A 27,840-nucleotide genomic window follows, 5' to 3' on the forward strand; every position below is an offset into this window, starting at 1 on the left:
CCATCCAACCAACAGCCCTCCATCCAACCAACAGCCCTCCATCCAACCAACACCTCTCCATCCAACCAACACCCCTGCACCCAACCAACAACCCTCCATCCAACCAACACCCTTCCATACAACCAACACCTCTCCACCCAACCAACACCCCTGCATCCAACCAACACCCCTCCATCCAACCAACACCTCCATTGAACCAACACCCCTCCATTCAACCAACACCTCTTCATCCAACCAACACCCCTCCATCCAACCAACACCCCTGCATCCAACCAACACCCCTCCATCCAACCAACACCCCTCCATCCAACCAACACCCCTCCATCCAACCAACCCCTCCATTGAACCAACACCCCTCCATCCAACCAACCCTTCCATCCAACCAACACCTCTCCATCCAACCAACACCCCTGCACCCAACCAACAACCCGCCATCCAACCAACACCCCTGCACCCAACCAACAACCCTGCACCCAACCAACAACCCTCCATCCAACCAACAACCCTCCATCCAACCAACAACCCTCCATCCAACCAACACCCCTGCATCCAACCAACACCCTTCCATCCAACCAACACCCCTGCATCCAACCAACACCTCTCCATCCAACCAACACCCCTCCATTCATCCCATGCCCTTCCATCCCTATGCCATGAACAGTGTGAGGACAGCCCAGGTCTGTCTCATGTCCCACCACGTCACCTGTGCTCTACAGAACAAGGGGACTTCACAAGTACACTGAATGGAGGCGCACACACCTTTTCAGAGCCCTGCTCCTGCCCTGGGTTGGGAACGCGCCGCTGGGGAAATGCAGAGACACAGAGGATGTCCCCTGCGTGCTCCCTGGGCTCTGCGATGGGTCCCACATGGCTCTCCACTAAAGTGGCATTGGACTCTGTCTCCTCTGTAGACTGCTGGCCGGAACGCCAAGTTAGCTCGCCAGCCCTCCATCGAGTTGCCCAGCATGGCCGTGGCAAGCACCAAGAGCCGGTGGGAGACGGGAGAGGTGCAAGCTCAATCTGCTACCAAGAGCCCCTCTTGCAAGGTAGGACCCCTCCCCGGGCAAGGCCGTCCAGGCTGAGACCACCCAGGCTGGCCCTGAGCGTGGACGGTGGCGGGGAGAAGGTGGCTTGGCAGGGTGAAGGCAGAAGGTGCAACCCGCCCTTCCCTGCCTCTCCCGGGCTCTCGGCCCTCCTGCAGGAAGCAAGCAGGCAGGCCTGGCCTGGCCAGGTAAGGCCAGGCAGGAGAGAAGGGCCCAGGGCTTCGGCCCCCAGCCGGCTGTCTGCAGTGGTGATGTGTCCTCCTTCTGCCCCCAGGACATTGTGGCTGGAGACATGAGCAAGAAAAGCCTCTGGGAGCAGGAAGGAGGCTCCAAGACCTCGTCGACCATTAAGGTAGAGTCCGTATGTCGTGGTGGCGGGGAAAGCGGGTCCGCAGGCGAGAGCCACGAGGGACCATCCTGAGTGCCTCGAGGAGGGCTTCCCGGAGGCAGCAGCATCTCCCTTCTGCCATGCTCACCTTTGCTCTCGGGCTCCTTCCCCGACAGAGCACCCCATCTGGGAAGAGGTACAAGTTTGTGGCCACCGGACACGGGAAGTACGAGAAGGTGCTGATGGACGAGGGCTCGGGGCCCTAAGCCTTCCCTCTCGTGAGTCAGGGCAGCGGCCGCAGCAGGTGAGTCATGTGTGACGTGGACTGTTCTGGGAACGTGGTGGCGTAGGCAGGGCCTGCTTGTCCGTGTTACAGGGAGCAAAGGTGCCAGTGAGGGCCAAATGCCCAGCCTCAGAACTGGCCAGAACCCAGCCTCCTCTGGGTCTTCCACCCCACCTGACATCAACCCCGTGGCCTCGGGCCGCTCGGCCATTCTCCGAGGGGGGACCTCACACTCCCTCTCGGGACGAGGCCATAAGGGCCCAGCTCGGCTCCCTGGGCAGGTGAGGTGGCCCGGCCGCCGCGAGGCTGGCGTTGCAGAAAACTGATGGGAGGACGAGACGGCGCCCGGCCAGTAGTGGGCTGAGGGTCTGAAAGGGGCCAGGACCCTGGTCTTGTCCTGTCCCAGCCACGGCCTCCCTGGTGTCCACTGCCCTTCCCACCAGCGGAGCAGTCAGAAAGGTGACCCGCTGCCACGGAGTGACACACTTTTATTTGTGGCCCGGGTCCCAGGATCCACATACAGCACCCATTATGTCCTGGGGTGAGTGCGGCCTCCGCCCCTACCTACTCCCCTCCCCTCCTGAGTCCTCTCTGGGGGGCTGTGGCTGGAGGCCTCCCCAGGTCCCTCTGTGTCCCTCTCCCATCCACCGCAGTGGGTCGCCCAACCTGTGGCCCTCCTCCCTCACTCCCTGCCTCCCAGGAGACCCGGGCAGGCACTAGGTGTGAGGTCAGCCTGCCCAACTCCTGCCTCACGTGGGCTTGGGCCCCTTCCTTCCTACCCGGAGCCCCTGCCCCTCCACACATGAAAACCACCTCCTCCCTACCCCCTGCTCCAGCCTCGTCCACTTCCCCCGTCCTCGTGCCCCTGTCCCTCCTGACAGCCCCCCGCTGGCCCTTCCCAGGTCCATGCAGCCTCTTCGCTGGCTGTGGCCCCTCCGGTCCATCGTGGTCCTAGGCCCAGGGGCCGCCCCGGCCGGCCCTTCACCGGAGCCTCCAGCCAGCCGCCGTGCGGTTGAAGTTCTTGGGCGCGGGGCTCAGCTCCAGGACGGGGTGGATTGTGGGAGGGGGCCGGGTGGCCACCTCCTGCAGCTTCCGGGCATTGAAGCGCGGTCGGCACAGAAAGGGCAGGCGGCCCAGGCTGGGCAGGGTGCACACCCCATCCCCAGGCCCCGCCTGGCTGTTGTGGGACTCGGCCACCGACATGCGGTACAGAACCGCGTCCCACAGCTTGGAGGCCCGGGAGGCAGGGGGCCGGGGCGCCGGGTTCGAGGTGGGCTGGGGCGCCGGGTCCACGGGGGACTGAGGGGCCAAGTCCACGGGAGGCCGGGGGGCCGGGTCGGTGGGAGGCCGGGGGGCCGGGTTGGTGGGAGGCTGAGGGGCCGGGTCGGTGGAAGGCCGGGGGGCCGGGTTGGTGGGAGGCCGAGGGGCCGGGTCGGTGGGAGGCCGGGGGGCCGGGTTGGCGGGTGCCGTCTTCTCCTGCTCCATCCGCTCCGCGCTCCGCTCCAGCCTCAGCAATGGGGCCTCTTCCACCTCCTCCATCAGCTGCTTCTTGAGGCGCATCCACCCACTGAGCCGGGGCTTGGGCGCAACTTTGGGGACAGGGCAGGGGTGGGGGCCTGAGGGCGAGGCGGGGGACCAGGCCCCTTGAGGGCTGGAGACCTGCTGGGCCTTCGCGGCAGGGCCAGCAGTGGGTGGCTCCTCCAGGTGCTCAGCCTCGGGGGCCGCAGGGGCTGGCCTGGCAGGCGAGGGCCCCGGCGAGCGACAGGTAGGCGCAATGGGCACCACCACCCGGGTGTGGGCCTGTCTGGGCCCCGCAGCCAGGAAGCCGGGGGGCGGCCTGGGCACAGGGGGCGCCTCCGGCCAGGGCTTGGCCGCCTGGGCCCCAGTAGGAAGAGGGCGGATGTGGGCGACCGGGACCAGGGGCTGGGCTCCAGGAGGGCAGGGGGCTGTGTCTCGGTCCTGCCCGCCAGAACCCCCATCAGGGGCCATCGGGGGCGGCTCGGGGGCCCCGGCCCCTGGGGATGGCACCAGCTGGATGTGTACCCGGCTGATGTGGGTGTCCCCCACGGCAGGTGCTGAGACACGGGCAAAGCCGCTGGGTCCCCGGGCTGGGGCCGGGGTTGTGAGCGGGGGCCCCGGGACCGTGAGGGGAGAGGCTCGGCCCCTGTGCGGGGGGAAGCTGAGGGCGAGCGTGGACTTCTGCAGGGGGGATGGCACACGGTGGGTGACGGGGGCGCGGGGGGCGCCAGGCAGGGTGGCCGCCACGTGTGGGGCTTGGGCGGGGTGTGGGGCTGTGGCCTCTTGGTCGTGGCTGGCCTCGCTCACGGGGGACAGGGAGGTGCGGAAAGGCCCTGTGGGGGCTGAGGGCCCGCCCCCGGCCCCCCTTTTCCGGGCCGCCTTTCTCAGAAGCTTCTGCAGAACCAGGTTGTCCTTCCCGGGTTTCGGCAGCAGGGGCGGTGGGGGCGCCGGGGGCCCCTGGAGGCCCAGGCCCGCTGCGTCAGGGGGCATCGAGGCAGCAGAGATGAGCATGGTTGCACTCTGGGTGGAGAGGGACAGCGGTCAGTTAGCCCTCTTCACCCCGGCCCCCCTCTGGGGTAGGGGGGACACGGCCCCCGAGTCCGGAAGGACCATCGGGCCCTGCTTCCCAGCCCTGGGCCCCCTCCAGGTGGGCTCTAGGCACGTCTGTCCGCATCAGCAGCTCTGTGTGGGCGGCTGTGCCGTCACGCGGGTCAGGAGCGAGCCCACAGGGGCCCAGTCGCCGGTGGGTGATGCACGAGGGCTGGAGCGCAGCTGGGGCCGGTATACCCACCGGCCAGCTCCAAGTGGGGGGCACGTGCTGGGCCGGGCGCCCGTGAGGGCAGGAAGAGCGCCCGCCCGCAAACGCGTGAGGGGCGCCGTGCCGTCGCCGGCCCGACCACAGGCGCGTCCGCTGTGAGCCAGCGGTGAGGGTGGCGGCCAGGGGCTCCGGGCGAGGGGCTGCATCATCAGAGGTCGAGTGGCCTAGAGGTGGGAGCAATTTTCGCTGAGCTATGCTAAACGGATCTTCCCGCAGACCTCCTGGCTGGGGTGGTCCCGGCCAAGCCGCCCGCCCCGGTTTCTGGGCGCCATGTGCTAGCAAGGACGTTGACAAATGGTGTCTGGGCCGAGCCAGAGGCCGCTGGTGCGGGGGAGGAGGGAGGCCTGGGGGCCGCTGGCTCCGCCAGGCAGGAATGGATGGGCCCGGGGAGGGGTCTGCCCAGGGGCTCCATCTGGGCTGCTGTCTGCCTCGGAGAGGCTGGGACCCCAGCAGCCACAGGAGCCCCAGTTCTATGTCTGGGGGGCTGCCAGGCCAGCAGTGATGGGCAGCATTCTCTGGGCCTTGAGTCCGAGCAAGGCCAGGGCTCAAGAGCTCAGCCTCCGGGTAGCAGACCTCTAAGGGGAAGGCAGGACTGGAGCAGGGGCTGCTCCTGGTGGGAGGGATTGTGGGTAGGCCAGGGTGGCCACCAAAGCGGGGCTGGAGGCTGGATGGGGCAGGGTGCCCCCCTGGGACTGCAGCCTAACACCCCCTCGCCTGTGTTTCAGCTGTCCTGAGCCGGGTGCAGGCTGGGGGCTCCCTCCACACTCCCCACCCATGCTCCCGGGGAGTCCAGCCAGATGCCCACCCAGCCCTGCCGAAGAAGCCGCTTCCCATTGCCTGCCTGGCTGCCCACACCCCTCCAGCACCTGCCACTGCCACCACCTCTGTCCCTGGACCTCCGGCCTCTCTCCCCTCCGCTCCCTGACCCACCGGCTCTGCCTCTCACAGCCCGGGAGCAATGGGATTCTCACTGGTGCTTGGCTAAGGGGACCATCCCCAGAGGCCACACACCCACCAGGAAGGGGTGTCCTGTGCAGAGAGCACACCAGCCAGGGGACATGCCCGTCAGGAGCCACCGATGCCTGTGCGGGACACTCCGGCCCTGCGTCCCTCCCTGCCTCCTGCTTGCAGCCCCTTCATTTGTGCAATAAAGCTCTTTCTGTCCCCACACGCTGGCCCTTCGCTGCTCACTAACTGGGTGGGGAGGGACACGGGAGCAGGGCTGGCCGGGGGCAAGGGCCACCCCCGACATGGTGGTGGGACCCAGGTCTCTGGCCTCTGCATTCAGACACCCAGTCCCGTCCCGTAGCTTCTGGGATTAGACTCTTGGATCTGAGGTGTGTGATGGCCTAAATCCCGGCACATGTGATGTGTGGGGGACAGCTCCCCTCTTCCAGAGTGTCTGTGATGTCTCCCCCTTGACTGGCCTGAGAGAAACTTCATAGCACCCAAAACAGTGTGCCCCTCTGGTCTGTGCACCCCCTGAGGACAAGACCTGCCTTGGGGTCATGCTCCATCCTAGCACCCAGGAGTTGCTCAGTGAAGGTTTGATGTATGGACAGATGTCTGAATGATGGATGGATGGATGGATGGATGGATGGATGGATGGATGGACAGACCTGTGGGTGGCTAGGTGGATGGATGGATGAGTGGATGAATGGGTGAATGGATGATGGATGGATGGATGGATGGATGGATGGATGGACAGACAGGCCTGTGGGTGGCTGGGTGGATGGATGGATGGGTGGGTGAGTGGATGGATATATGGATGGACAGATGGATGATGGATGGATGCATGAAGAGATGGATGAATGGGTGGGTGGATGATGGGTGGATGAATGGACAGATGGATGGATGGATGGACAGACAGACCTGTGGGTGGCTGGGTGGATGGATGGATGGGTGGGTGAGTGGATGGATATATGGATGGACAGATGGATGATGGATGGATGCATGAAGAGATGGATGAATGGGTGGGTGGATGATGGGTGGATGAATGGGTAGATGGAAGGATGATGGATGAATGAATGGATGGATGGGCCTGTAGAGGAATGAGAGGTAGATGGGCAGGAAATGGTTGTGTGAAGAGTAAATGGGAGAAAGGTGGGAGAGGTGGTCAGATAAACACATGCTGCCCAGAACAGTGGATGGGTGGCTGGGTGGGTGGGTGGATACATGGGTGGGAAGATGGACATAGATAGATGGATGATGAAAAAGAAGGGAGGGAGATAGACAGTGATCGTGGATGTATAAAAATAAGTGGGGTGAGTGGACACATGTGTGAAGTGGGAGACATGGTGGGGGTCCTCCCTGCTCCCCCGCCTCTCACGGGGCCTGCACTTGGCCTGACTTTGGGCCCTGCGCCCTCCGTGTCCAGGGAGCCCCTTGCAGAGCCGGCAGGACCTTGGCCTGGACCCTGGGTTCTAGGTTGGCTCTGCTCAGAGCCTCCGTTGCTGAAGTCCTCATGGTCAAAATCTGCCAGCCTCCCAAAAGACAGAGCAAACGTGTCGGCTCAGAAGTGTGAAACCCAAGAAAGTCCTGGCACCTTTTCTCACTCTGGCCCACCTCTGAGGCCGTGTCGGAGACATGGTGCTCTCTCCCTTCCCACAGCTGGATGGGGCCTGAGCTGAGGATAGTGGGCAGGCAGCACAGGTCTACATCTGGGCAGTGTGCCGGGACCAGGTGGACCACCTAAGGGGAGAGAGGCAGGTGGGGTGGATGGTGCCAGGGAGGCAACCAACCACACTGCTCTGACCCTCTCAGCCCCTGTCGGGTTGTCCACACCTGGCCCAGTCTGAGAATCACTGATGCCCACTTCTGTACTGACTCAGGACCAGGGGGTCAGAACCTGTCCACCATTGAGGCAGAGAGGTTCAGAGGGATCACTGCCCACGGGGTAGCTGGCTGTCCACCCACCCACGCACCCATCTATCCATCCGTCCATCCGTCCATCCATCCATCCGTCCATCCATCCGTCCATCCATCCATCCATCCATCCATCCATCCATCCATCTACCCACCCACTCATACATCCATTTATTCATCCATCTATTCATCTATCCATCCATCCATCCATCCATCCATCCATCCATCCATCCATCTACCCACCCACTCATCCATCCATTTATTCATCTATCCATCCACCCACTCATCCATCCATCTATTCATCCATCTATTCATCTATCTATTCATCCATCTATTCATCCATCCATCCATCCATCCATCCATCCATCCATCCATCCATCCAACCATTCATCCATCCATCCATCCATTCATCCATCTACCCACCCACTCATCCATCTATTGATCCATCTATTCATCTATCTATTCATCCATCTATTCATCCATCCATCCATCCATCCATCCATCCATCCATCCATCCATTCGTCCGTCTGTCCGTCCATCCGTCCGTCCATTCATCTATCCATCTGTCCATCCATCCATCCATCCATCCAACCATCTACCCACCCACTCATCCATCCATCTATCCATCCACCCACTCGTCCATCCATCCATCCATCCATCCATCCATCCATCCATCCATCCACCTATCCATCCATCCATCCATCCATCCATCCATCCATCCACCCACCCACCCACCAACCCATCCATCCACCTATCCATCCATCCATCCATCCATCCATCCATCCATCCATCCACCCACCCACCCACCCACCAACCCATCCATCCACCTATCCATCCATCTATCCATTCATCCACCCACCCACCTATCCACCTATCTGTCTGTGCATCCATCCATCATCCATCTGGAGTGAGGACCCGCCATCCGTTCTCTTACCTGAGAGGCCTCACCCACCCCCCTGCTCAGGGCACCAGGGCCCACGCGTGGGAGGAAGAGGGGCCTGATCTGTATATTGCCCAGGCACCCGGGCATGTGGGGCGGCAGCTGCATGGGGATGGGAAAGTGCCATGTCAGCAGCTTGCACCTGGGCCTGGCAGAGCTGGAGCCCAAGGCCTGGCAGATGCAGCCCAGCTGGCACCAGCAGTCACCCAGGTCAGTTCAGGGCTCTCGGGCCATGTTCAAGCTCCTTGGGCTCCAATACCCCCAACCACACATCCTGGGGGCCAGGCCAAGATCTAGGGACCCCTGCCCTCCCCAAGGCCACTCCAAGAACAGCTGGCACCAAGACACTCGGGGGCGCCCTCCCCGGCCCCGCTCAGCCCCCCGCACTGTCCCGGGTGAGGACCTGCAGCCAGTCCTCACACTCTTCCTGGAGTAAAGACCAGTCGCCACCACAGCCCGGGCCGGGCCACCCCTGCCCCTGCCTCAGTGCCCTTCCCGCTCCCCTGAGGCCCCTGCCCTGCCCTGCCCTGCCCTCTTCCGCCACCCCAGCCCGCCAGGCCCGGGGACGAGTGAGGATTACCTGTGGAGGCCCTCTGTGTCCCGCGGCCCGGCCAGCAGTGCCCGCTGGTGTGTCCTGCCGTGCCGTGGGCCTGGCGCCTGCGGGGAGGTCACTGGTGCCCAAAATAAAACCTGCCCCGTCCCTCTGACCTCAGCGCCCGCGCTCTGGCTCAGCCCGCTCACAGAGAGCACCTGCCAGGGGCCACGCCGCTGAGCGGGCAGCCACCCTCCTCTGCTGGCCGAGCGGGGCCACTGCAGGTGCAGCCCTTGGGAGCCCCCTGGGCCCGGCACGGGGCAGGGGGCAGCGGGCAGCTCCCTGGGTGCCTGGGGCTTCCCAGGCCACGCTCCAGCAGGGCCTACAGACAGCCAGCTGCCCCGACGCTGTCCCGTGCATGTCCCTGCCTCGGTGCTTGGGGCGATCCTAGGGCTGTTGGCAGAGCGAGAGGAGTCGATCTGAGGAGCGACAGCACCCCCACCTCGGGGGCGACAGCAGGGGGCCGCTCAGGGCTTACAGAGCCCACTGGGCAGAGAGTGGATGCGAAGTGGCCAAGGGTCAGGGCTGCGTGTGGCCCAACAAAACCTTGCCCACCAAGGACCTGGACCGGTGCAGGGGACACCGTCGGGCCAGAGGAGCTCAGGGTTCCACCCAGGAGGGTAGGGACGTCCCCCGCAGCTCCGGCCTCTGGGGCTCTCCACGGCCGGGCCCTCGGGGAGGTGGGCAGGGAGGGCCTCTGAAGCCCGGGGTGGGTACGGAGGGGGGCAGGCTGGGCAGGTCAGCTTCCCAGGCAGGTCCCCCTGCCACCCCTGCCGCTGAGGTCCAGAGGGCAGCGGCCTCATCTGTGTCTGCCTTGCCTGAGCCGGGGTCTGGAAGGAGGTGCCAGGCTGCTCTCCCCCACTCCGGGCCTTGGTTTCCCTAATTCGAGGGGCCGGGCCGGGGGGACCTGTGGCCTCACTGGTCTGCGTGGGGACCGTTGGAGGCCAAGCGAGCTGTGTGCTGGCTGGAGGGTGCCACCTGGAGTCCTGAGAAGCAAGGCGGGGACCCACGGGTATGGCCGAGCCCACTGTGGGGGCGCACTGAGCCCGGCTGGGAGTTCCGGGCTGATGGCAGAGGGCGGGCCCTGGCTTGGGGACGGGGGTGCCAGGCCTAGCAGTTGCTCACCCCTCTCGCCTGAGCACTCCCCACACCTGTGTCCTGTGCCCGGAGGACCAGGTCTGGCCTTGCTGTGGCCTGCATGCGAGGGGGGCCTGGTTGAGGATTCGGGGTCCTCCACTCCACGGGGGTCTCCAAGCCCTGGCCGCTTCCTCGGAGGGGGAGGTAGGTGGGCCGGGGCACTGTGTAATGTGCACCCCACTGTCGCCTGGAACAGAGGGGCACCTGGGCTGGGGACCCCACACCAGGCTGGCCCAAGGAGAACCTTGTGTGTCCCCGGGGGCACCCAATCCCTTCCTTCATCCTCCTCAGCCGCTAAGAATGTGCCCGCTGTCGGGGCAGTAAAAATAGAAGCTGACACCTCCTGGGCGCAGAGGGCGGCCCCGCTCCTCAGCACACTTGCCCCCATCCTCACCTCCTTGGGCCTCCTCCTGGGCTATTCCTATACTTGGTAAGGGACCCGCGTGGGCACGGCCCCGGCCACCCGGCCTTGGCCAATGGGCTGCTGGGAAAGATCAAGTGTCACTATAACATAAGGGTGTGGGGCCGAGAGGGCAGCGCCCGAGCCGGTCCTGTCCACAGGGAGCCGCAGCCCTTTCTCCAGACTCAGCCAGGTGGGGACGGCGGCGCAGCGGCCGGGCGGGGCGGGGCCTGCGTGCTGGGGCCTGGGCAGCCGCGCCCCAGGCACCTGCTGGGGTCCCGGGACTGGGGTGCCAGGCCGCCGTGCTCCAGGAGTCTCGATTCTAAGGGTAGCGGCCGGGGGGAACCACGGGAGCACACTGGGGCGCCCCCGAGGCCGTGGAGGCCCAAGCGGGGGACCTTCTGGGAGGTCCTGGGTGAGAGGGGGGTCCCCAGGCTGGGGCTGGAGAGAGCTGAGGGTTCGGAGACAAAGCGGGCAGGAAGGCCGCCCCCTGGGGCTCTGGGCTCCGGGTGGCCGTGACTCTAAGGCCGCCATTTGTACAGACGACACCCAGGCAGGGGCTTGTCCAGGCCACCGGGAATGGCCCCGGGCGGGGTGGCTGGGACCCAGGCAGCCAAGGACGGGAGCGGACAGGGCCGGGGGGAGGTGCTGGGGGGACGTGGTCAGGGCCCACGGCAAGTGAGTGGCAGGGCCTCCTGTGTCCCCCACCCCGCCCCCCCAGCTACGTCTTGTCACCCGGGAAGGAGGGTGTGTGTCTCCTAAGGAACGCTGAGCTCAGAGGCTATTTCCACCCTCGCCCGCTGAGGGCGGGGCCGCGGGGCCAGCTGGCCTCCTCTTGGCTGTGCCGTGCCGTCCCTGCCCCGAGCACCCTCCTTGTGCCCTCCTCCCCCCCCGCCGGGTGCCCCTCAGGCTCCCCCAGAAGGACAGAGGGACTCGGGCGGCCTGTGGACCTACGGGGACACGGAGCAGGGCCGGCCTGGCAGAGGCCCGAGCGGGCAGCTGCCCCGCAGCCCCCCTCCCACCATCTTGGGTTTCTGGGCAGAGGCGTCTTGGCTGACCCCGGGCGCCTATTTCTAGACCCCTCAGCTGCCACCAGCTCCTTAAAAATAACCCGCGTCTGGGCTGGGGCTGTGCCCGCCCCTCTGAAGGAGGCTGACAGGTGTTGGGTGCTGCCAGGGCGAGAGGTGGGCACAGCAGGGCCAGGCCCCGGCTCCCCCTGACCCTCCAGAGCGTGGCCCCAGGGTCCAGGCTGGTGTGTGGGGGGGTGGAGGCTCGGGAGCCGTGAGACCCCCGCCCCCCCCCCCCACATACACTGTGGACGTGGCCGGAGGCTGTAACTGGAGGGAGCAGCGGATTCCAGGAAGCGCGTGGGGATGGGAAGGGCTCGCTGCCTGGAGGGCTCTCGGAGCTGCTGCTTAATGATGCATGGAGCTGAAATTGCTCTGGGGAAAGCAGCATTCTTGACCGAGGCTTTGCAGGGCTGCTCCCACCTTAGCAATGCGACGTGCACGCATTTTTCGATGATGAACGCGTGTTTTTCTTATACAAAGCTCCCCCGGGGGGGCCATAACTATTGTCTTCAAGTGAGCTGTAATGGGCTGTCAGGCGCTGGGCTGTCTCAAACCCCAGGCCGGCAATCTCCTGCAGCTGCTCGAGCGTTCCCAGGCCCCGGCCGCCCCGGGCGTGAGCGGTGGCCAGCTCGCCGGAAAACGGTCCTCGAGCACGCTGGCCTGGCGCCGGCCGCACCTGGACACGTGCAGCCCGGACACAGAGCGTCCCCGCAGACATTGACAAACTCAAGAGCATGCACGGGGCCTGGGAACGCGGGCGGGAGAGCCGGGGGGGTGGGGGGAGGGGGCCGTCCGCTCGGTCCTGCAACGCACATGTGTGTGTGTGTGTGGTGGGGGGGACACAGGGAAATGGCCCCCATCTGTTCCCGGGAGCTCAGGGCGCGGGCGGCTGCCTGGTGGGAGGAGGGAGCGACAAAGGGACAGCTTGGGCCCCCTGTGATCCGGGAAGAGGGATCGCGAGGGCTGTGGGCGCACAGCGGCCTCAGGGTACTCGTGGGAGAACGTGGGTCCTTGCAGGAACCCATGGGTCAAAGAAGGGAGCTTGGGGCTCACACCAGGAACACGGCTCTTGTGGGGGTGGTGGGGTAGGAAGACCAAGGAGCCCCCAACTCGCCCCAAAGGCAAGACCCCCCAGAGCAGCCTGGACGGGCAGGACCCGCTTGGGGGGGTAGGGGTGGCCCGCACAACCTTCCAACATCCCGCATCCCTGGGGGTCCCCGCTCCGGGCTGGAGCCAGGGTAGGAGGATGAGACGGTGGGCCTCACCCTGGGCCTTGGCGGAAGCAAGAGGCCTCGTGAGGCGGCCCCCAGTGTGGGAGGGGCCTGCCCAAGGCCAGAGCGGTGGCCCTTGACCCTGCCCACAGATGTCCCCTCCCACCCCAGCCCCTCCCCATTTGAACCCCTCTGGACCGAGGCAACTCCTAACTCGGGCCTTGGTCTCCCCGCAGAAACACCCGCCACCATGTCGGACGAGGAAGTGTGAGTAGCGGTCGGAGAGCCCCCCTCCCCCCCCCCCCACGCCTGCTTGGGGACCCCAGGCCCTGGCTGTGTGTGTGAGAACCCCCGGAGCTGAGCGAAAGCCCCTCACGCTCTGTCCCTCTCTCTCCCCACAGTGAACAGGTGGAGGGTAAGTGTCCGTGCTGCTATCCCTCTGCGCGGCCCCCAGGGACCTGCGTGTCCCCAGGCGTGGCTCTCCTGGGACCCCTGCCTGCAAGCCCTAGATCTGCCTCGTCCCGTGGGCCCTAGATTCCCCCCGTGCCTGCACCCATGGCCTCCTCCTTCTGAAAGGTGATGTGGGCCCTCCTGAACCCAGCCTGCACCCCAAGGCAGTCGGGCAGCCCGGCCCCAGGGCGCTCTGCAGGCCCCACCACTCTCCGCCATGCCCCCCTAGTAGGACAGAGGTGCCCAGGCTCCCAGGCCCCCCGAAAGCCACTGTCACCCCCAGAGCTGCCTCTTCCTCTGGGGCCCGGCCAGCCCCAGGGTCACCCCGCTAACAGGCTCTGTCCTTTCTTCTCCCCATTGCAGAGCAGTACGAGGAGGAAGGTGAGTGCGTAGCCCCCGGAGCCCCCGCCCGGGCCTCCCCCTGAACTCGACCTTTCTCATCCGCTCCACCCGCTCGGCCTGAGGACCCTCGGGCCCCTTGGAGCCCGACAATTAGCCACCCTCCTTCCTCACCATTAATTCCCATTTGCGGTCACGGCTGCCTTCCCATCTCGTTAACTGATTAATAGACGCACACGCATTAATCATTCATTAATCCTTCACCCTCATCGCGCCCGCCCGGCCGTGAGCAGTTAGCTGGGACTCGGCCATTAACACCCTCACCTTCGTTAATATTCAGGGTCTGGAGTGCAGGCCCGTGTCCCTCCGTCTCCAGCTCGCTCTGGCTCAGCACCCCCTGCCCCCACCCCACGCCGCGGGTAACCTTCGGGGCATCCTCTGAAGCCGCCTCCCTCGCCCGCCCGGCTCTGCCTCCGTGGGAACCTCCAGGCCCTGCCTGGGCGCGCACCTGGGAACCGTGCGGGGAGGCGGTTCTCAGGCTCAGAGGGGAGGCCCGCGGAAGCCTGGCACCCGCTGGGCCTTGGGAACGCGCGCCTTCGTGCACCCTCACCAGCAGGGCTCTCCTGGGAGGCCTCCTGCACGCTCTGCGCTGAAAATACTTTGAAAGCACTTGGCTCCCCTAACAACGTGAGGGAAACCGTTCTCTTTCTGCTGAAAGTGGAGACTTTCGGCCTGGGGAGCCGATCCTTAACGGGTCACCTTCGGGCACACCCAGAGGCCGCCCGCCATGCCGCGTTCTGCTGGGTCGGCGTTCTCTTGTACCACGTGGTGGGTCTCGTCCCCTGTCCTCACCTCTGGGGCCCGCAGAGCAAGACCTAGCCAGACCCTCGGTGCGCAGACGCCTCAGGGCCGGGGTGGCGGCAGGCCCTGGGAGGGCAGCGGACTCGGGGTCCCCCAGAGCCCAGAGGAGGTGGCCCTGCAGAGGCAGACAGGCCAGGTCTCTGAGCCGCCGTCCGTGCCGCCTCCTTTCCCCGCCAGCCCCGTTCGCCTCTAACGACTGTCCTTTGCCCCTCTCTCCCTCTCTCCCTCTCTCCCGCCGCTCCCGCCGCTCCGGCTCAGAGGCCCAGGAGGAAGGTGAGTAAGCGGGTCCGGGGCCTGGTTTGCACCCTCCCCGCAGCCCACCTGCCCGCGGGCCTGGGCTTCACGGTGGCCCACCCGGAGGGCTGCAGTGTGCTCCTGGCCTAACCCTCTCCTCTCTCCTCTGCCCGCCCGACCCTCAGCCGCAGAAGTCCAGGAGGAAGGTATGCGCACACAGGACTTCTGGTCCCCATGTGGGGCCCGGGCCTGGCTGGAGCCCACAGCGAGGCACCAGCCAGCCAAGGGGCCCCCCATGTGGCCCCCACATAACACACTAACCACTCCCCACGCTTGACCAGATTGGGGGGCCCTGAGGACTGGGCACGCCCCTGGGTGGGTCACGGCCGGGGGGGGGGGGGGCTGCTGGACCAGATGTACCAGATGTGCGACGAGGCCTGGCCTCTTCCTCCCCAAAGAGAGCCCACGGTGGGTGACGGAGAGGCTACGCGACCTCTGACCCCTCGTCTGGGTCAGGGCCCCCGGCCAGCTCTGGGTGAGCAGAGGGCCATGGAGGAACCACCCCTGCAGCAGGCCTCGCCTTGGAGTGAGGGCTGAGCCCCCGCCGTGCTTCGGCCCCTGGCACCCCTGCACCCTGCCCAGGAGGCCCTGTCCGTCCCGGCTCCTGGTGCCACCGCAGTGCAGCCCCGAGCGTGGCCTCTGGGCCCGGCATGGACGTCCTCCCAGGGGCGCGAGGACTGGCCAGAGCCTCAGCACCCGTCCCCAAGGCCAGAGCATTGAAGTCAGAACAAAAGCTAGAGCCGGGGCCGAAGCCTCCCCTTGAGTCTGGGTTTCCCCGTGTGCGAGGCAGGGGTAGGATTGGGGAGCCCGCACCCGGGGTCAGCACTGACCGTGTCCTGCTCGCCTCCTGCATGCCACCCCTCGGCCGCGGCCACTGACCCTCTCGCGTGGTGACCGGCTGTGTCCATTAACCTCGGATCCTTCCTCCTTTGACCTCTGACCCGTGGTCTTGCCTCTTGTTCCGCGCCCTCCTTAGCCCCTGAAGCTCATGAACCAGGTATGTGCCGTGACTTCAGTCCCGTGTGGGTGCGTGTGCACACGTGGCCATGTGTGGGTGGAGCAGGAGCCTGGCTCCGAAGGAACAAGAGGCCGTGTAACCTACTCACAGCGTGGTTCTGACCCCTGCCCCTGCCGTCCCTGCCCCCGCCCGCCTCTGCCCCCAGTCACCGCCGTTCTCTCCCCTCTCTCCCCACATGCGCTGCGTCCGTCCGTCCGTCCGCAGAGGAGGTCCAGGAAGGTATGCCGTCCCCGTCCCAGGCCGAGCCGCTCCCCGCTCCCTCCTCCGTCCCTCCCTCCCTCGTTGCCTGCCTGTGTGACTCGCCCCCATTCCTCTGGGCTGGGACCCAGTGGGGACAGGTTAGGCCTGGGGTGCTGGCTCCGGCGGGCCTCGTTGCGGGGTGCAGGCTTCCTCTTGCCCCCCATCCCAGCAGGGAGCAACCAGGGGTGCGGTGAGGCCCTTCCCAGGCCGCCAGCAGGAAGTTGGGGGTGGCCCATCTGGAGGCCAAGCCTAGGGTAGGGTCTTTGGAGGATGGTGCTGGGGTCCACTTAGACCCTCTGGATCCTCCAGGGTGGGGTGGAGAAGAGCAAGGAGGAGAGGCAGGGCGGGCGGCCTACACCCTGCCCCAGGCAGCAAACCGGAGAGGGGACGTGAGCAGGGGGGGGGAGGGGGGAGAAGGGCGAGTGAGTGAGGCCTCGCGTGGGGCTGAAGCCCAAGTGGGGACGGCAGCACCAGAGCAGCCAGTAGGCGAGCGTGAGGTCCCAGGGGCCACCCGTCGCCGGCGTCAGAGCCTGATGTGCCCGGGTGTGAGGAGCCCCCGGGGGGAGGGTCCCAGCCAGGGGCCCCGGTGGTCTTCTCCTCATGACGCCTCGGTGAACCCCAAGCATGACCCCCAAACTGTCTTCCCTTCCCTGGACTCAGAGAGGCCCCGGGAGACCCAGGGACCTGTGTGGTGGGAGAGCAGGCAGAGGTGCCAGGGCCCAGGCTTGTAGGGGCTGAGGGTCCCCGGGCCACCAGCCCCAGCCCCGCCGCAGACAGACAGAGACGACAGGCGGGGACGGGGTGCCAGGCCCCCGCTGCCCACTGCCGGGGCTTTGCAGCATGGCCACTGCCCCCCAGCTCTTGGCCTGGGCCCGCCCTCGCAGACTCCGGCCCCGCCAGCCGCTCCCCAGCCAGGCCCCTACAAATGCCCAGCTCCTCAGCAGCTCTCCTTCTGCCCCTCGACCAGCTTCCTGCGTGCAAAGCGCCCCCGCCGCTGGCTCAGGCTCATGGCTCACCGGCCCCAGGCGCTGGGTGACGGGGCGCTGGGCCCCCTGCAAAGGGCTGTTTGCTGGTTCCTAAGCATCCTGAGCGACTCCTGAGCTGGGGGCACGTGAGGGGCAACCTGCCGAGGGCACACCAGGCCAGACCCCACCCACGCCCAGGGGCTGGCTGGCTGCGGCCAAGGGCAGAGGAGGAGCTGGGGGTCGGAGCGGGTTTCTCAGCCAGGGCCGCCAGGCCAGCTGCAGACCCGGGCGGTGGCCAGGCCAGCTGGGACCTCCCCGGGCCCTGGGTGCGGAGGGTCAAAGGATGTAGGCCCCACGTGAGGGCAACCCGTCGGCCTGGCAGCTCGGATCTGCAGGCCCCGGCGGCACGGCGGCCGAGAGAGGAGGAAAGAGAAGCCCCTCCGGTCAGGTGCAGGTCCCCAGGGAGGCAGCCCGCCCCCGCCCCCTGTCCCTGGGAGGAGCAGGCCTGGGCTCCGTGGCCCCGGCACGTGGTGGACGCTCCAGCCTTGGTGGGCTTAGCCCGAGCACCAACAGGCTTCACTAACCTGATGGGTCTGGACCCACCGGGTTTCAAAACCTGGCAGCCGGGCCCCAGAACCGCCCCCCCAGAACCGAGGGCACCATGTGGGGAGGTGCTCAGCATCCCAAGGTGCCCCCAGCCAGCAGCCACACCCACGGCCGCCCAGGGTCGCCTCTCACCTCAGGCCCCAGTGCAGGGGGGCGGGTCTCCCAGGCCACCTGGCCCACAGCATGGCCACCCCCCGCTCCCACCCCCCGGACAGCCGTCTCTGGCCCCCAGCTGAAGGCACTAATGGGGTCCAGGCGCTGCCCCCGTGCCTGCCTCCCCATCCCTGCCCGCGTCCTCGCTCCGCCAACGCTCCGCAGCCTCGCTGGCTTCTCTCTTGCATGTGCGCTTTGCCCAGAAGACGCCGCGGAGGAGCAGCGGGAGGACGAGGAAGGTAAGGGCCTCGGTGCCGTGATGGCGCCCGGAGAGGGGAGGACGCGCTTGCCCGCTGCCCGCCTGCGCTCTGTCTCGCCAGCTCTCCGTCCCTCTCCCTCCAAGGACAGGCCAGGCTGCTCGGCATGGCCTTCGTCACAGGCCAGGCTGGTGCCTCATGGGCACTGTCCCCTCGGGGCGTCTGCAGGCACGGGGGGGGGGGGGAGGTGGTCGTGGGGACCGGCCAGCAGGCAGGAGCCTGGGCAAGGGTGCTCTCTCCTCTCCCCTCTTCCCCGCCGTCGCCCTCCATCAGAGCCCCTCCTTCCTTACCCAGCTCCCCGTCCCCTCCTGCCTCTCTGGTCTTCCCTCTCCCCCTTCCCCCTGCCCCCCAAGTGCCTCTTGCTTCTGCTTCCTCCTCCCTTTCACCCCTTCTCCCTCTTTGTGTCCTGGTCCCCCTGAACTCTCCTCCCCAGAACCCACAGGGACTTCTTCAGACACAGAGTGGGGGCGAGCCCTCTTCTTCGGGTGGTTGGTGGAGTGGGTGCGGGCTCAGCTGCAGAGCAGCAGCTGGGGGACCCCCGGGGCCTGCAGGCAGTCGGGGACCCCAGTCTCACGTGGTCTCTCTCCCCTCTCCCCATGCTGGCTGGTGCGGTGGTGACCAGAGGAGAAGCCAAGACCCAAGTGAGTGTGAGGCCCAGGCCAGGCTGGAGCCAGGGTGGGGGGACGCGGGCTGGGGTGTGAGGCTGGAGCCGGGGTGGGGGGACGCGGGCTGGGGTGTGAGGCTGGAGCCGGGGTGGGGGGACGCGGGCTGGGGTGTGAGGCTGGAGCCGGGGTGGGGGCAGCTGGTTGGGGACCAGGTCACCCAGGAAACCGCCACCCCCAGGGCCGGGGCCCGGGTGCCCCCAGAGGAAGACGCTGCATTTGGCTCCGTGGGGGATGCGTTGGCACCCAGACCCTGAGAGAAAGTGGCCTCTCCTGCTCCTGGAGCTGGAGCGGAACCTTCTAGCTGTCCCGCGCAGGCATTCTGAGAATGGGGTGATCTGGGCAGTTGGTGCCTCCCCCGCAGCCGGGGACCAGACTCTACCTGGGCCCTCTGTCCCCAGGGACAGACAGACTCGCGTCCCGTGGGGTCAGCTCTGCCCTGGTCATTCAGTGCAGGCCAGGAGGACTTACTGCAGGGGGGGGCCCAGCTCAGGAAGGAAGGGGGACCGGGAGTGGGGGAGAAGAGGCGTCGAGAGGGGAGGCCATGGCCCTCCACGTACCCCCCTGGGCCTCCCTCACAACTCCCCTGTGTGGCGGGGCCTCCCAGGGCCTGAGGCAGGAAAGAGGCACAAAAGTGGGGTGCGCGGGAGGAGGGTCTCGTCCCCGAAACCCGCTTGGGAGCCGTGGCGGGCCCAGACCCAGGCTCCATGACCTCCCGCTGCCCCGGGGCCTCCGAGCCCCTGCGGCTGGAACCAGGGCCCCGGCTGGGAGGGTCCTTCCCGCCTTTATCGCATTGGTGAGATTTCAGGGATGTTTTTTTAATCCGAGTGTTCTGACTTCTCCGCCGATAAGCACGTCAGCCACAGCCCTCGGGACGTGACTGCACGCCCGTGCCTGTGTGCTCTGCAGGCTGGAATGCGGGGCCTCCGCACACGCCCGCCGCGCGGGCTCCACGGGGGCGCCGGGCGCCGCGGAGCCAGCACTTCCCCGTCCCTGCCACGTTATTTGTCAGCAATTTCGAGTAAAGCTGCCGGATCACAAGATATTTTCTAGTTTTAAAAAAATGTTTGTGTTTTCATTATGAAAATAAAACACCTCATTAAAGAAAATTTGGAAAATACATAAAAGTCCACTGAAGAAGAAGAAGAAGAAGAAGAAAAAAATCATCTATAACTCCCACCCAGCCAGCCAGACTGCGGGAAAGGGGAGGGAAATAAAAGGGCTTATTTCTTCCTACTCTTTCCATGCATTGGGCTCGGAAAAAAAAAGGTTTAAACCCAGAGCTGTTTTTCAAACCCCGGCCTGTCTATAGAACCTTGAGTGCTGCCTTTTTTAAAAAATGTAGCACCATTCATAAGTATTTTTCCATGTTTTTACATCGTCTTCTTAAATATTTTGAATGGCCACATAATATTCCATCAATCGGACAAACCATAATTTTCCTAACCGTCCCTCCAGCGCGGGCCGTGCCGCTTCGCCCCGGGTTTCACCGTCATAAATAACGCGGGCGGAAAGCATTTTCTGTCTTCCTGGCTATTTCCCTAGGCTTCATTCCCAGAACTGGAATTAATGGGTCAAAGAGTATGAACGCTCTTAAGGCTTTTGACATCCCTGCCAAATGGCTTTCCGCGAGGGGCTTGCCAGCGGTCTCCGGCGTGGACGTGAGCAGGGTCTGCGCCCCACACCGCTGCGCCCGGGGAGCGCTGATGGATGAGAGGGGCCTCTCAGGGCTGTTTTCCTGGCGTCCCTTTGATTACTGCAGGCAAAGCTGCCCCCTGTTTGTTACACTGGTTCTCCTTCTTCCTCGGGAGGACCCGCGGCTTATGGCCTCTGCCCATCTATCTGAGGCAGGCAGCGCTCTGTTTTCTTAATCATCCGTTTGCATAAGGATATAAGTCTTCTCTGTATTTGCTGAAAATATTTTTCTAGTCTGGGTTGGGTTTTCTTTCCCCCCCTCTTCCATTTCTGCCTTTTTTTCACATACATAAGTTTCTCATTTGCGTGGAGTCATCTGGCCACCTTTCCCTCAGCGGGACCTTCTGAGCTCAGAAAACCCTCTCCCGGTCCAGCAGTTTGATCGATATTCAGTTCCTCTTTCTTCAACGGCTTGTTTTAAAAAATTGTTGTTGTCGTTTTAACTCTTTGCTCCATCTGGAATGCATTGGAGCGGGGGTGGGGAGGGGAGGCCGCCGGCCGGCCGCCGGGTTGCGGGGCGGGGGATTCGCTTCTTCTTCAAACTGCTTTCTGCCCAGCCCCCCTTCCTCCGGGTCCCCAGAAAGAAAGATGAAAGCGGGGCCACAGACAGGCAAAGGGTCGAGAGGGCCGTTCCTGGCCACGGAGGCGCGCGACCCCCACGGCGCCTGCGGTGACCACCCTGCCTCTGGTCTGACCTCCTGGCATTTGTTTGTTTGTTTGAGGAAGAAACCGAGGGTGTCCCCCTGGACAGACGGGGGTGGACAAGCCCTCGAGATGGACAGGACTTGGCCACCCAGAGGGACACTAGAGGTTGACGCCTTCTCCAGGGGGCCGAGCCACCCTGGGGACAGGGGGTTATCCATCTGTTAAGACGAAGGTCAGGGCCCGGCCGGCGAGGCTCTGTTGTTGAGCATCATCCCATAGACCAAAAGGTCACTGTTTGGATTCCCCGTCAGGGCACATGCCCGGGTTGCAGGCCCAATCCCCAGTGGGGGACGTGCAGGAGGGAGGCAGCCGATCGATGTTTCTCTCTCATCAATGTTTCTAGCTCTCTCCCTCTTCCTTCCTCTCTCTCTAAAATCAATAAAAACATATTTTAAAAACTTAAAAAAAAAAAAAGACAGAGGTCAAGCAATGTGCCCTCAGCCAGGTGCCAGGGTGAGAGGGTGGGAGGGCCAGGCCAGCTCTCCTGGGGGGTCCCCACTTGTCCCTGCTCATGAGCCTCTCTCTTTTCCAGACTCACTGCTCCTAAGATCCCGGAAGGGGAGAAAGTAGACTTCGATGTAAGTTTGTGGAACCTGGATCCACACATCTCCATCCCCAACCCCCGGCCACAGGCCTGACAAGGTCATCTCTGAATCATCCCGAGCCAGGGCTTCCTGACCCCAGGCAGTCCTGCTTTCATTCATTCCTGGACCAGAGGGAACCTCTCCCTTAATGACATCTCTCTTCCCTTCTCTCCATCTGTCCTTCTGCCCATCACCCATCCACTCAGCTAGTCACCAATCCATGTTCTCACCTACCCATCCAACCACCACCCATCCACCCATCCATCCACCATCCAACCACCCATCTATCCACCATCCATCCACCATCCACCATCCATCCACTATCCAACCACCCATCCATCCACCCATCCATCCACCATCCACCATCCACCATCCATCCATCTATCCACCATCCATCCATCCATCCACCTACCCATCCATTCACCATCCATCTATCCACCATCCATCCATCCATCCACCTACCCATCCATTCACCACCCATCCATCCACCACCCATCCACCCATCCATCCACCACCCATCCATCCACCACCCATCCACTCATCCAACCACCCGTCTATTCACCATCCATCCACCATCCATCCACTATCCAACCACCCATCCATTCACCCATCCATCCACCATCCAACCACCTATTCATCCACCATCCAACCATCTATCCACCATCCATCCATCCAACCACCCATCTATCTACCATCCAACCACCATCCATCCATCTATCCACCATCCACCATCCATCCATCCACTATCCAACCATCCATACATCCGCCCATCCACCATCCTTCCACCATCCTTCCACCCACCACCCATCTATCCACCACCCACCATCCATCCATCCACCACCCACCATCCATCCATCCACCACCCACCATCCATCCATCCACCACCCACCATCCATCCATCTATCCACCATCCATCCACCATCCTTACACCCACCACCCATCTATCCACCATCCATCCATCCATCCACCATCCTTACACCCACCACCCATCTATCCACCATCCATCCATCTATCCACCATCCACCATCCATCCATCATCCACCATCCATCCATCCATCATCCACCATCCATCCATCTATCCACCATCCATATGTCCCTCCAACAAATTATCTTGCTCACCAGTTTCCTCTCTGCCTGGCTCCTGCAGGACATCTCAGGATGGTGACAGGGCCTTGTCAGAGCTAGTCCATCCCAGGGTTCCTGATGACTTCACAGCTGTGCAGGGCCCGGACTCATCCACGGGTGGGGGGCAGGGGGTCCCGTTCCTACCCTGTGACTTGGGGATCCCTTGTCGCGTTCAGCTTCCGTGGTGGCTGGAGGAGTCAGGGCTGCTCTGCTGGAGCACAGGGGCGCCGGGCGGGGTGGAGGGGCGAGGAGGGTGGGGCTGACGGCCGCTTGGCCCACAGGACATCCAGAAGAAGCGGCAGAACAAAGACCTCATGGAGCTGCAGGCCCTCATCGACAGCCACTTTGAGGCACGCAAGAAGGAGGAAGAAGAGCTGATCGCGCTCAAGGAGAGAATCGTGCGTGGGCAGCGTGGGCAGTCCGGGAGGAGGTGGGCGGCGGTCACGTCCCGAGGGGCCAGGGTCGGCCGGGCCGGGCTGACCCACTCCTCCGGCCGCAGGAGAAGCGCCGTGCGGAGAGGGCTGAACAGCAGAGGATCCGCGCCGAGAAGGAGAGGGAGCGCCAGAACAGGCTGGCGGTGAGGCCTCTGCCCTTCCTGCCCCCCACCCACGGCCCACGGGCTCGCCAGGGCCCCTGCTCTTCCTGCTGCTGAGGGTCCCCAACCCTGGCCGGTGGCCAGAGCCCTGCAGAGCCCTGGGGAGAGGGCAGACCCTGACCAGGACCGGAGCCTCTAGAGAGCGCCAGCCTGGGCGGTCCTGGACGCCTGCGGGGAAGGGCAGCCGGCCTGGCCCTGAGCCGTGGGACGGGGTCTCTGCAGGAGGAGAAAGCCCGCAGGGAGGAGGAGGACGCCAAGCGGAGAGCCGAGGACGACCTGAAGAAGAAGAAGGCTCTGTCCTCCATGGGCGCCAACTACAGCAGCTACCTGGCCAAGGTGAGCGCAAGCTCAGAGCCCGGGCGGCCCGGCTCCCCGCATCCCCGGCCTCCGGACTTCGGGCTGAGCCATGCAGCGTCCCCTCCTGAGTCCGGCCCCTCGGCCGTGTCCCCCCAGGCTGACCAGAAGAGAGGCAAGAAGCAGACGGCCCGGGAGATGAAGAAGAAGGTGCTGGCCGAGAGACGCAAGCCGCTCAACATCGACCACCTCAGCGAGGACAAGCTGAGGTGAGGGGGCCGCGCCCGGGGCGGGGGCGGGGGGAGCCCTCTCTGAACCCACCGCCCGGGTGTCTCGTGGGGTCGCTGGGGCCGGCCCTCGGTGTGGCCGGAGGAGGACCGAGGGTGGCCAGGGCCCTGCCGTCCGGGGCTCAGCTGGCCCAGCCTGACTTGGCCACTTCCTAGGGACAAGGCCAAGGAGCTGTGGGACACCCTGTACCAGCTGGAGACCGACAAGTACGACTTTGCGGAGAAGCTGAAGCGCCAGAAATACGACGTGAGTACCGGAGCCTGGGCCATCCAGGTCTCTCCCGCCAGCCGAGCGCCCACGTCCCCACCTCCCCCGGGCCTGGCCCCACGCGCGGGCCCTGCTCCTCCAGGCGACCCTGAGCCACGAGCTGCTCTGAGGGCGGCCCCAGGGAGCAGCGGGCAGAGGCCTCAGGCTCAGTTTCTGAGTCACCGGGGCTCCGACAGGCCCCGTGCCACGCGCCCAGCCCAGGGCGGCACTAGGTGCCCTGGCTCCTGGGTGTCCTCCACACAGGCCGTCTCTGCAAACCCAAGCCCCAGCCACACCGACCCCCAGAATCTGCTTCCCCAGAGCCCCCGGGGTCCCCCTCCTCAGCTCAGAGCAGGCAGGGTGCCGTGCGCCCCACCCTGCCGCGGGGGCTGGGGCTGGGACGGTGCCCCTGTGGAGGGCGGCCCCGTGGAGTCTCCTGAGAGGGGCTCACCGACCCTGTGCCGACCCTGGCCGTGGCCCGAGTCCGCGTGCACCTGGGAACGGTACCCGGTGCCACTGACTAACCGGCCGCTCGCAGACCCAGCCACATCCAGCCTCACAGCCAGGCCTGGTGCCTGCCCCTCCCTCTCCCCGGGCCGCTGGGGAGGCCGGTCCAGGCTGACACCTCCACCAGCCACTGCCTAGAGGATGTTGGGGGACCAGAACCCACAACTGGGCGAATCCTGCCTCCTTCTCAGGAGCCCTGTGCCCTGGCAAGTTACCGGTCCTTCTGGGCCCCCGTTTCCTCGCCTCCAACAACAGAAGGATCACCCGACCCTTCCTGCCCTCCCCCCCCCCCCCCCCCCCCCCCCCGCCCCGGAGCACACACTCCTGCAGGCCAGCAGGGCCGGGCCTGGGGCGGCGCAGCCCTCTCTCCACGCTCCCCACTGGGCTGCCTGCAGGAACGGGCCTCACGCCCCCAGAGCCAGACCGGCCCCTCCCTCCTGACGTGCCCGGGCACGGCCCTCGAGGGTCCCGGGGCGGGAAGAGGCACGAGGGTCCTGGCCCGGGCCAGCCCAGTGCATGGCGGGGCCTAGGCCTCAGCCACCCACCCAGCCCGTAACCGTCTTGGTCTTTCCAGATCATGACTGCCCGGGCCAGAGTGGAGATGCTGGCCAAGTTGTAAGTAGCCGGGTCCGCCCAAGCCCAGGCTCGTGGTATGTGGTGCACGGTGAGCCTCTCGCATGGCAAAACCCTGGGTCAGAGAGGATGTTGGCAGCAGCGGGCATGGAGGTGACGGAGGCCTCCCCTCTCCTGCCCTGGCCTCTCCCTCTGCCTGCACCCTGCTTCCCGGCGAACCTGCCCTCTTTGTGGGCAGATGGGGACGGGCCTTGCCCTCCCCTCCGGGCAGTCAGGAGGAGGGAGCCACCGGGCCGAGGAGCGGAGGGTGGCTCTGAGCTCGGCGGCCACCAGAGGCAGGGGCTCCGTCTGCAAGCCTCCCTCCCGCCATGCCCGTGCCCACGTCCTGCCGAGGCAGGAAGGTAAGTGCCAGCTCTGGAGCTGCTGTGTGGCACGGCCCAGGTCTCAGTGCACCAGCGACAGTAAGTCGGAGCCCCAGGGCCATGGCACGGCCGGTGTCCTCCAGCCACAGGCACAGTAAGGGAGCGCGCGCGGCCCGTGTGGGCACTGAGGCGCCGGGGCCGCCGGAGGAGGCCTGCAGTGCGGGCGGGCGTGCGGCCCATGCCCGCGTGGCCCTGTCCAGACTCGCCGCGGTAAGTCGTCCGTGTTGTTCACAGATCACCAACCTCAGGAGCCGCATCGACCAGGCCCAGAAGCAGTGAGTAGCCTGCCCCACGCCTTGCTCTGCGCGGGCACACGACCCAAGGGCACGGCTGCCCACCCCCCGGGGCCCGGCGAGTCGAGCCAGTCCCAGGGGCAGCCGGCCTTCAGCAGAGCAGGGACAGGACTAACTGGCTGCTCAAGCTAACATGTGGGGCCCATGCCCTGGACCCCAGCCCCCCTGTGCACGCTGCCCCTGCCCAGGACGACGGCATGTGGGGGAGGCCAGCAGCGGGCCTGGCGAGGCAGCCTGGGCTCCTGGACATCCAAGCAGTGTGTCCCTTCCAGGCGACCTGGGGCAGGAATGAGGAGGCCTGGGCCTTGTCACCGGGCGCTCTATGACCCTGGTTCCTCAGGACAGTGAGCCTCTGTCTGTAAGATGGGCCCCCAAGTCCGTGGTCCCCGTGGACACACTGCTGGGAAGCCCCAGAGAGCCAGGCCCACCCTGGGCCCTGCGGCCACTGCTCTGCGCTCTGGGTCCTGAGCGGTCACCCTCCAGCAAGAGCAGGCGGCTTGGAGTTGGAGAGTCTAAGGGTTTTTCTGCTCCTTGCTGCTCCCTGGATCGGGCCTCCCTCCTTGGCTCTGTCGTGTGGGGCAGGGGCTGATGCAGGCCCCGAGAGCGGGCCACTCAGCAGGGTGTGCGTGTGTCTGCGTGTGCAGGTACATGTGTGTGCGTGTGCGTGTGCATGGGTGTGTATGCGGGGACCTGCATGTGGGAGCTCCCCGGCTGCTTCCTGCAGGACGGGACGAGGGCGCGGCCTCTCGGGAAGCCAGCCTCGGGACCCACACAGAGGTGTCCGATAAGGCGGCTCCAGGCCCACACGCCCTGGTCCTCGCCCCCACCTCGCCCCGGCGCACGGGCATGCAGAGTGCCTCAGACAGAAGGGGCAGGCCCCTGGGGACCCCCCAGCGGTGGTGACCGCCTGACCCCGGGTCCAGCTCTAACCAGGGGCCAAGTAACTGAGACTCTGGGGCGAGACAGAGGCCTCCCGGGTCCCGAGTCCAGAGCCCAGGCCTGCCCATCAGCTGCCCCAGGAGCCAGGTGGCTTGTTCTTTCCCGAGCAAAGTCGCTGGGGAGCCCGCCGCCCTCTGCAGAGAGCTCGGGGCGGGCTGGGGTCGGCCCCAAGTCAGGCCCCTGGGGCATATAGGGAGTCGGGGGGGGGGTCCCAGCGCTGTGCCAGCCCCTCTCCTAACACTCTAACTGCCTCGGCACGAAGCCGCCCAGGCCCGGCCCGGCCAGGCACAGGTGAGTCGCTGCTTGGATGGCGCCAGGAATGTGTGCCGGGGGCTTCAGGGGCCGAGCCAGGCCCTCGCCCTGGCAGCAGCCTGGGTGGGCAGAGCTGTGAGGACGGAGGGCTGCTGGACGATGGGGAAGGGGTCGGCCAGGGTCCTGGACACCCTGATGCTCAAGACCAACTTGCTTCCCGTTTGCAGCAGCAAGAAGGCCGGGGCCACGGCCAAGGGCAAGGTCGGCGGGCGCTGGAAGTAGAGCAGCCAGAGAGGCCCCCCGAGGCAGAGACCACACGCCAGGGCAGCCCCCGTGGTGGCGTCTGGCCCCCAGGCCTGGGGGCGGGGGGCTGGCTCCCGAGCACCCCCCAAGTCCCTGTCCTCGCGGCCCTCCTCCCCTGGGGTCTGTGAATAAAGCTGTCAGACTCCCCTCTACCAAGTGTGTGCTGGCTCGTGGGGCGGGGGGGAGGGCACCCGGGGGTGAGGAGGGGGCAGAAGCATGGAGGGCCCAGGAGACACTGGGTGCTCTCCTCAGGGGTCAGCCCAAGAGGCCACAGGGCTGTGGCCATGCTTTGCCGTGGGCGCGGGGCCGGGGAGCCCCCCAGCTCTGCCAGCAGCTTCCACCTCCTGGCTCCCTGTGTCAGCCCTGAGGCTGGTTTGGGGGGCTCTGAGGTGGTTTGGGGGCTCTGAGGTGGTTTGGGGGGGCTCTGAGGCTGGTTTGGGGGCTCTGAGACTGGTTTGGGGGCTCTGAG

At 65.5% G+C, this 27,840-nt stretch overlaps 4 protein-coding genes across 11 annotated transcripts in view; 3 read left to right on the forward strand and 1 right to left on the reverse strand.

Annotated features, from left to right (window-relative positions):
• The window catches only part of LSP1 (lymphocyte specific protein 1), a 33,100-nt gene extending 27,442 nt beyond the window's left edge, over nt 1-5,658 (forward strand). For both annotated transcript variants that reach the window (XM_079787172.1, XM_079787173.1), the window contains exons 8-11: nt 912-1,046; nt 1,318-1,395; nt 1,548-1,675; nt 5,216-5,658. In XM_079787172.1, the coding sequence (XP_079643298.1) occupies nt 912-1,046; nt 1,318-1,395; nt 1,548-1,637 (303 nt within the window). In that variant the 3' untranslated portion in view covers nt 1,638-1,675; nt 5,216-5,658. The remainder of the gene's footprint in view (nt 1-911; nt 1,047-1,317; nt 1,396-1,547; nt 1,676-5,215) is intronic.
• On the reverse strand, nt 1,682-5,209 carry PRR33 (proline rich 33). The gene has a single exon (XM_079787171.1). The coding sequence runs from the start codon at nt 4,181-4,183 to the stop codon at nt 2,636-2,638; it is 1,548 nt and encodes a 515-aa protein (XP_079643297.1). The 5' UTR covers nt 4,184-5,209; the 3' UTR covers nt 1,682-2,635.
• Nucleotides 5,659-5,740: 82 nt separating the features above from the next.
• LOC307109281 (uncharacterized protein) lies at nt 5,741-14,318 on the forward strand (the record flags this gene model as incomplete). Its single annotated transcript, XM_079787976.1, has 4 exons — nt 5,741-5,757; nt 7,358-12,251; nt 12,942-12,972; nt 13,107-14,318. 2 exons carry the CDS (start codon nt 5,741-5,743, stop codon nt 8,355-8,357), a joined length of 1,017 nt encoding a protein of 338 aa, XP_079644102.1. The 3' UTR covers nt 8,358-12,251; nt 12,942-12,972; nt 13,107-14,318.
• Nucleotides 14,191-27,517, forward strand: TNNT3 (troponin T3, fast skeletal type). 7 transcript variants are annotated; one of them, XM_079787178.1, is made up of 14 exons: nt 14,191-14,628; nt 14,775-14,795; nt 15,626-15,646; nt 15,872-15,886; nt 17,835-17,870; nt 18,511-18,529; nt 21,483-21,528; nt 22,941-23,057; nt 23,159-23,236; nt 23,477-23,590; nt 23,708-23,817; nt 23,992-24,082; nt 25,819-25,859; nt 27,296-27,517. In XM_079787178.1, exons 8-14 carry the CDS (start codon nt 22,974-22,976, stop codon nt 27,348-27,350), a joined length of 573 nt encoding a protein of 190 aa, XP_079643304.1. In that variant the 5' UTR covers nt 14,191-14,628; nt 14,775-14,795; nt 15,626-15,646; nt 15,872-15,886; nt 17,835-17,870; nt 18,511-18,529; nt 21,483-21,528; nt 22,941-22,973; the 3' UTR covers nt 27,351-27,517. The 7 variants fall into 7 exon arrangements, with proteins under 7 accessions (XP_079643304.1, XP_079643305.1, XP_079643303.1 ...); XM_079787179.1 differs by having other exon boundaries at nt 17,838-17,870; XM_079787177.1 differs by lacking the exon at nt 15,872-15,886 and having other exon boundaries at nt 15,626-15,664; nt 17,838-17,870.
• Nucleotides 27,518-27,840: the final 323 nt, after the last annotated feature.

The sequence above is a fragment of the Cnephaeus nilssonii genome (genome assembly GCF_951640355.1).
Source record: "Cnephaeus nilssonii genome assembly, chromosome: 13".
NCBI lineage: Eukaryota > Metazoa > Chordata > Mammalia > Chiroptera > Vespertilionidae > Cnephaeus > Cnephaeus nilssonii.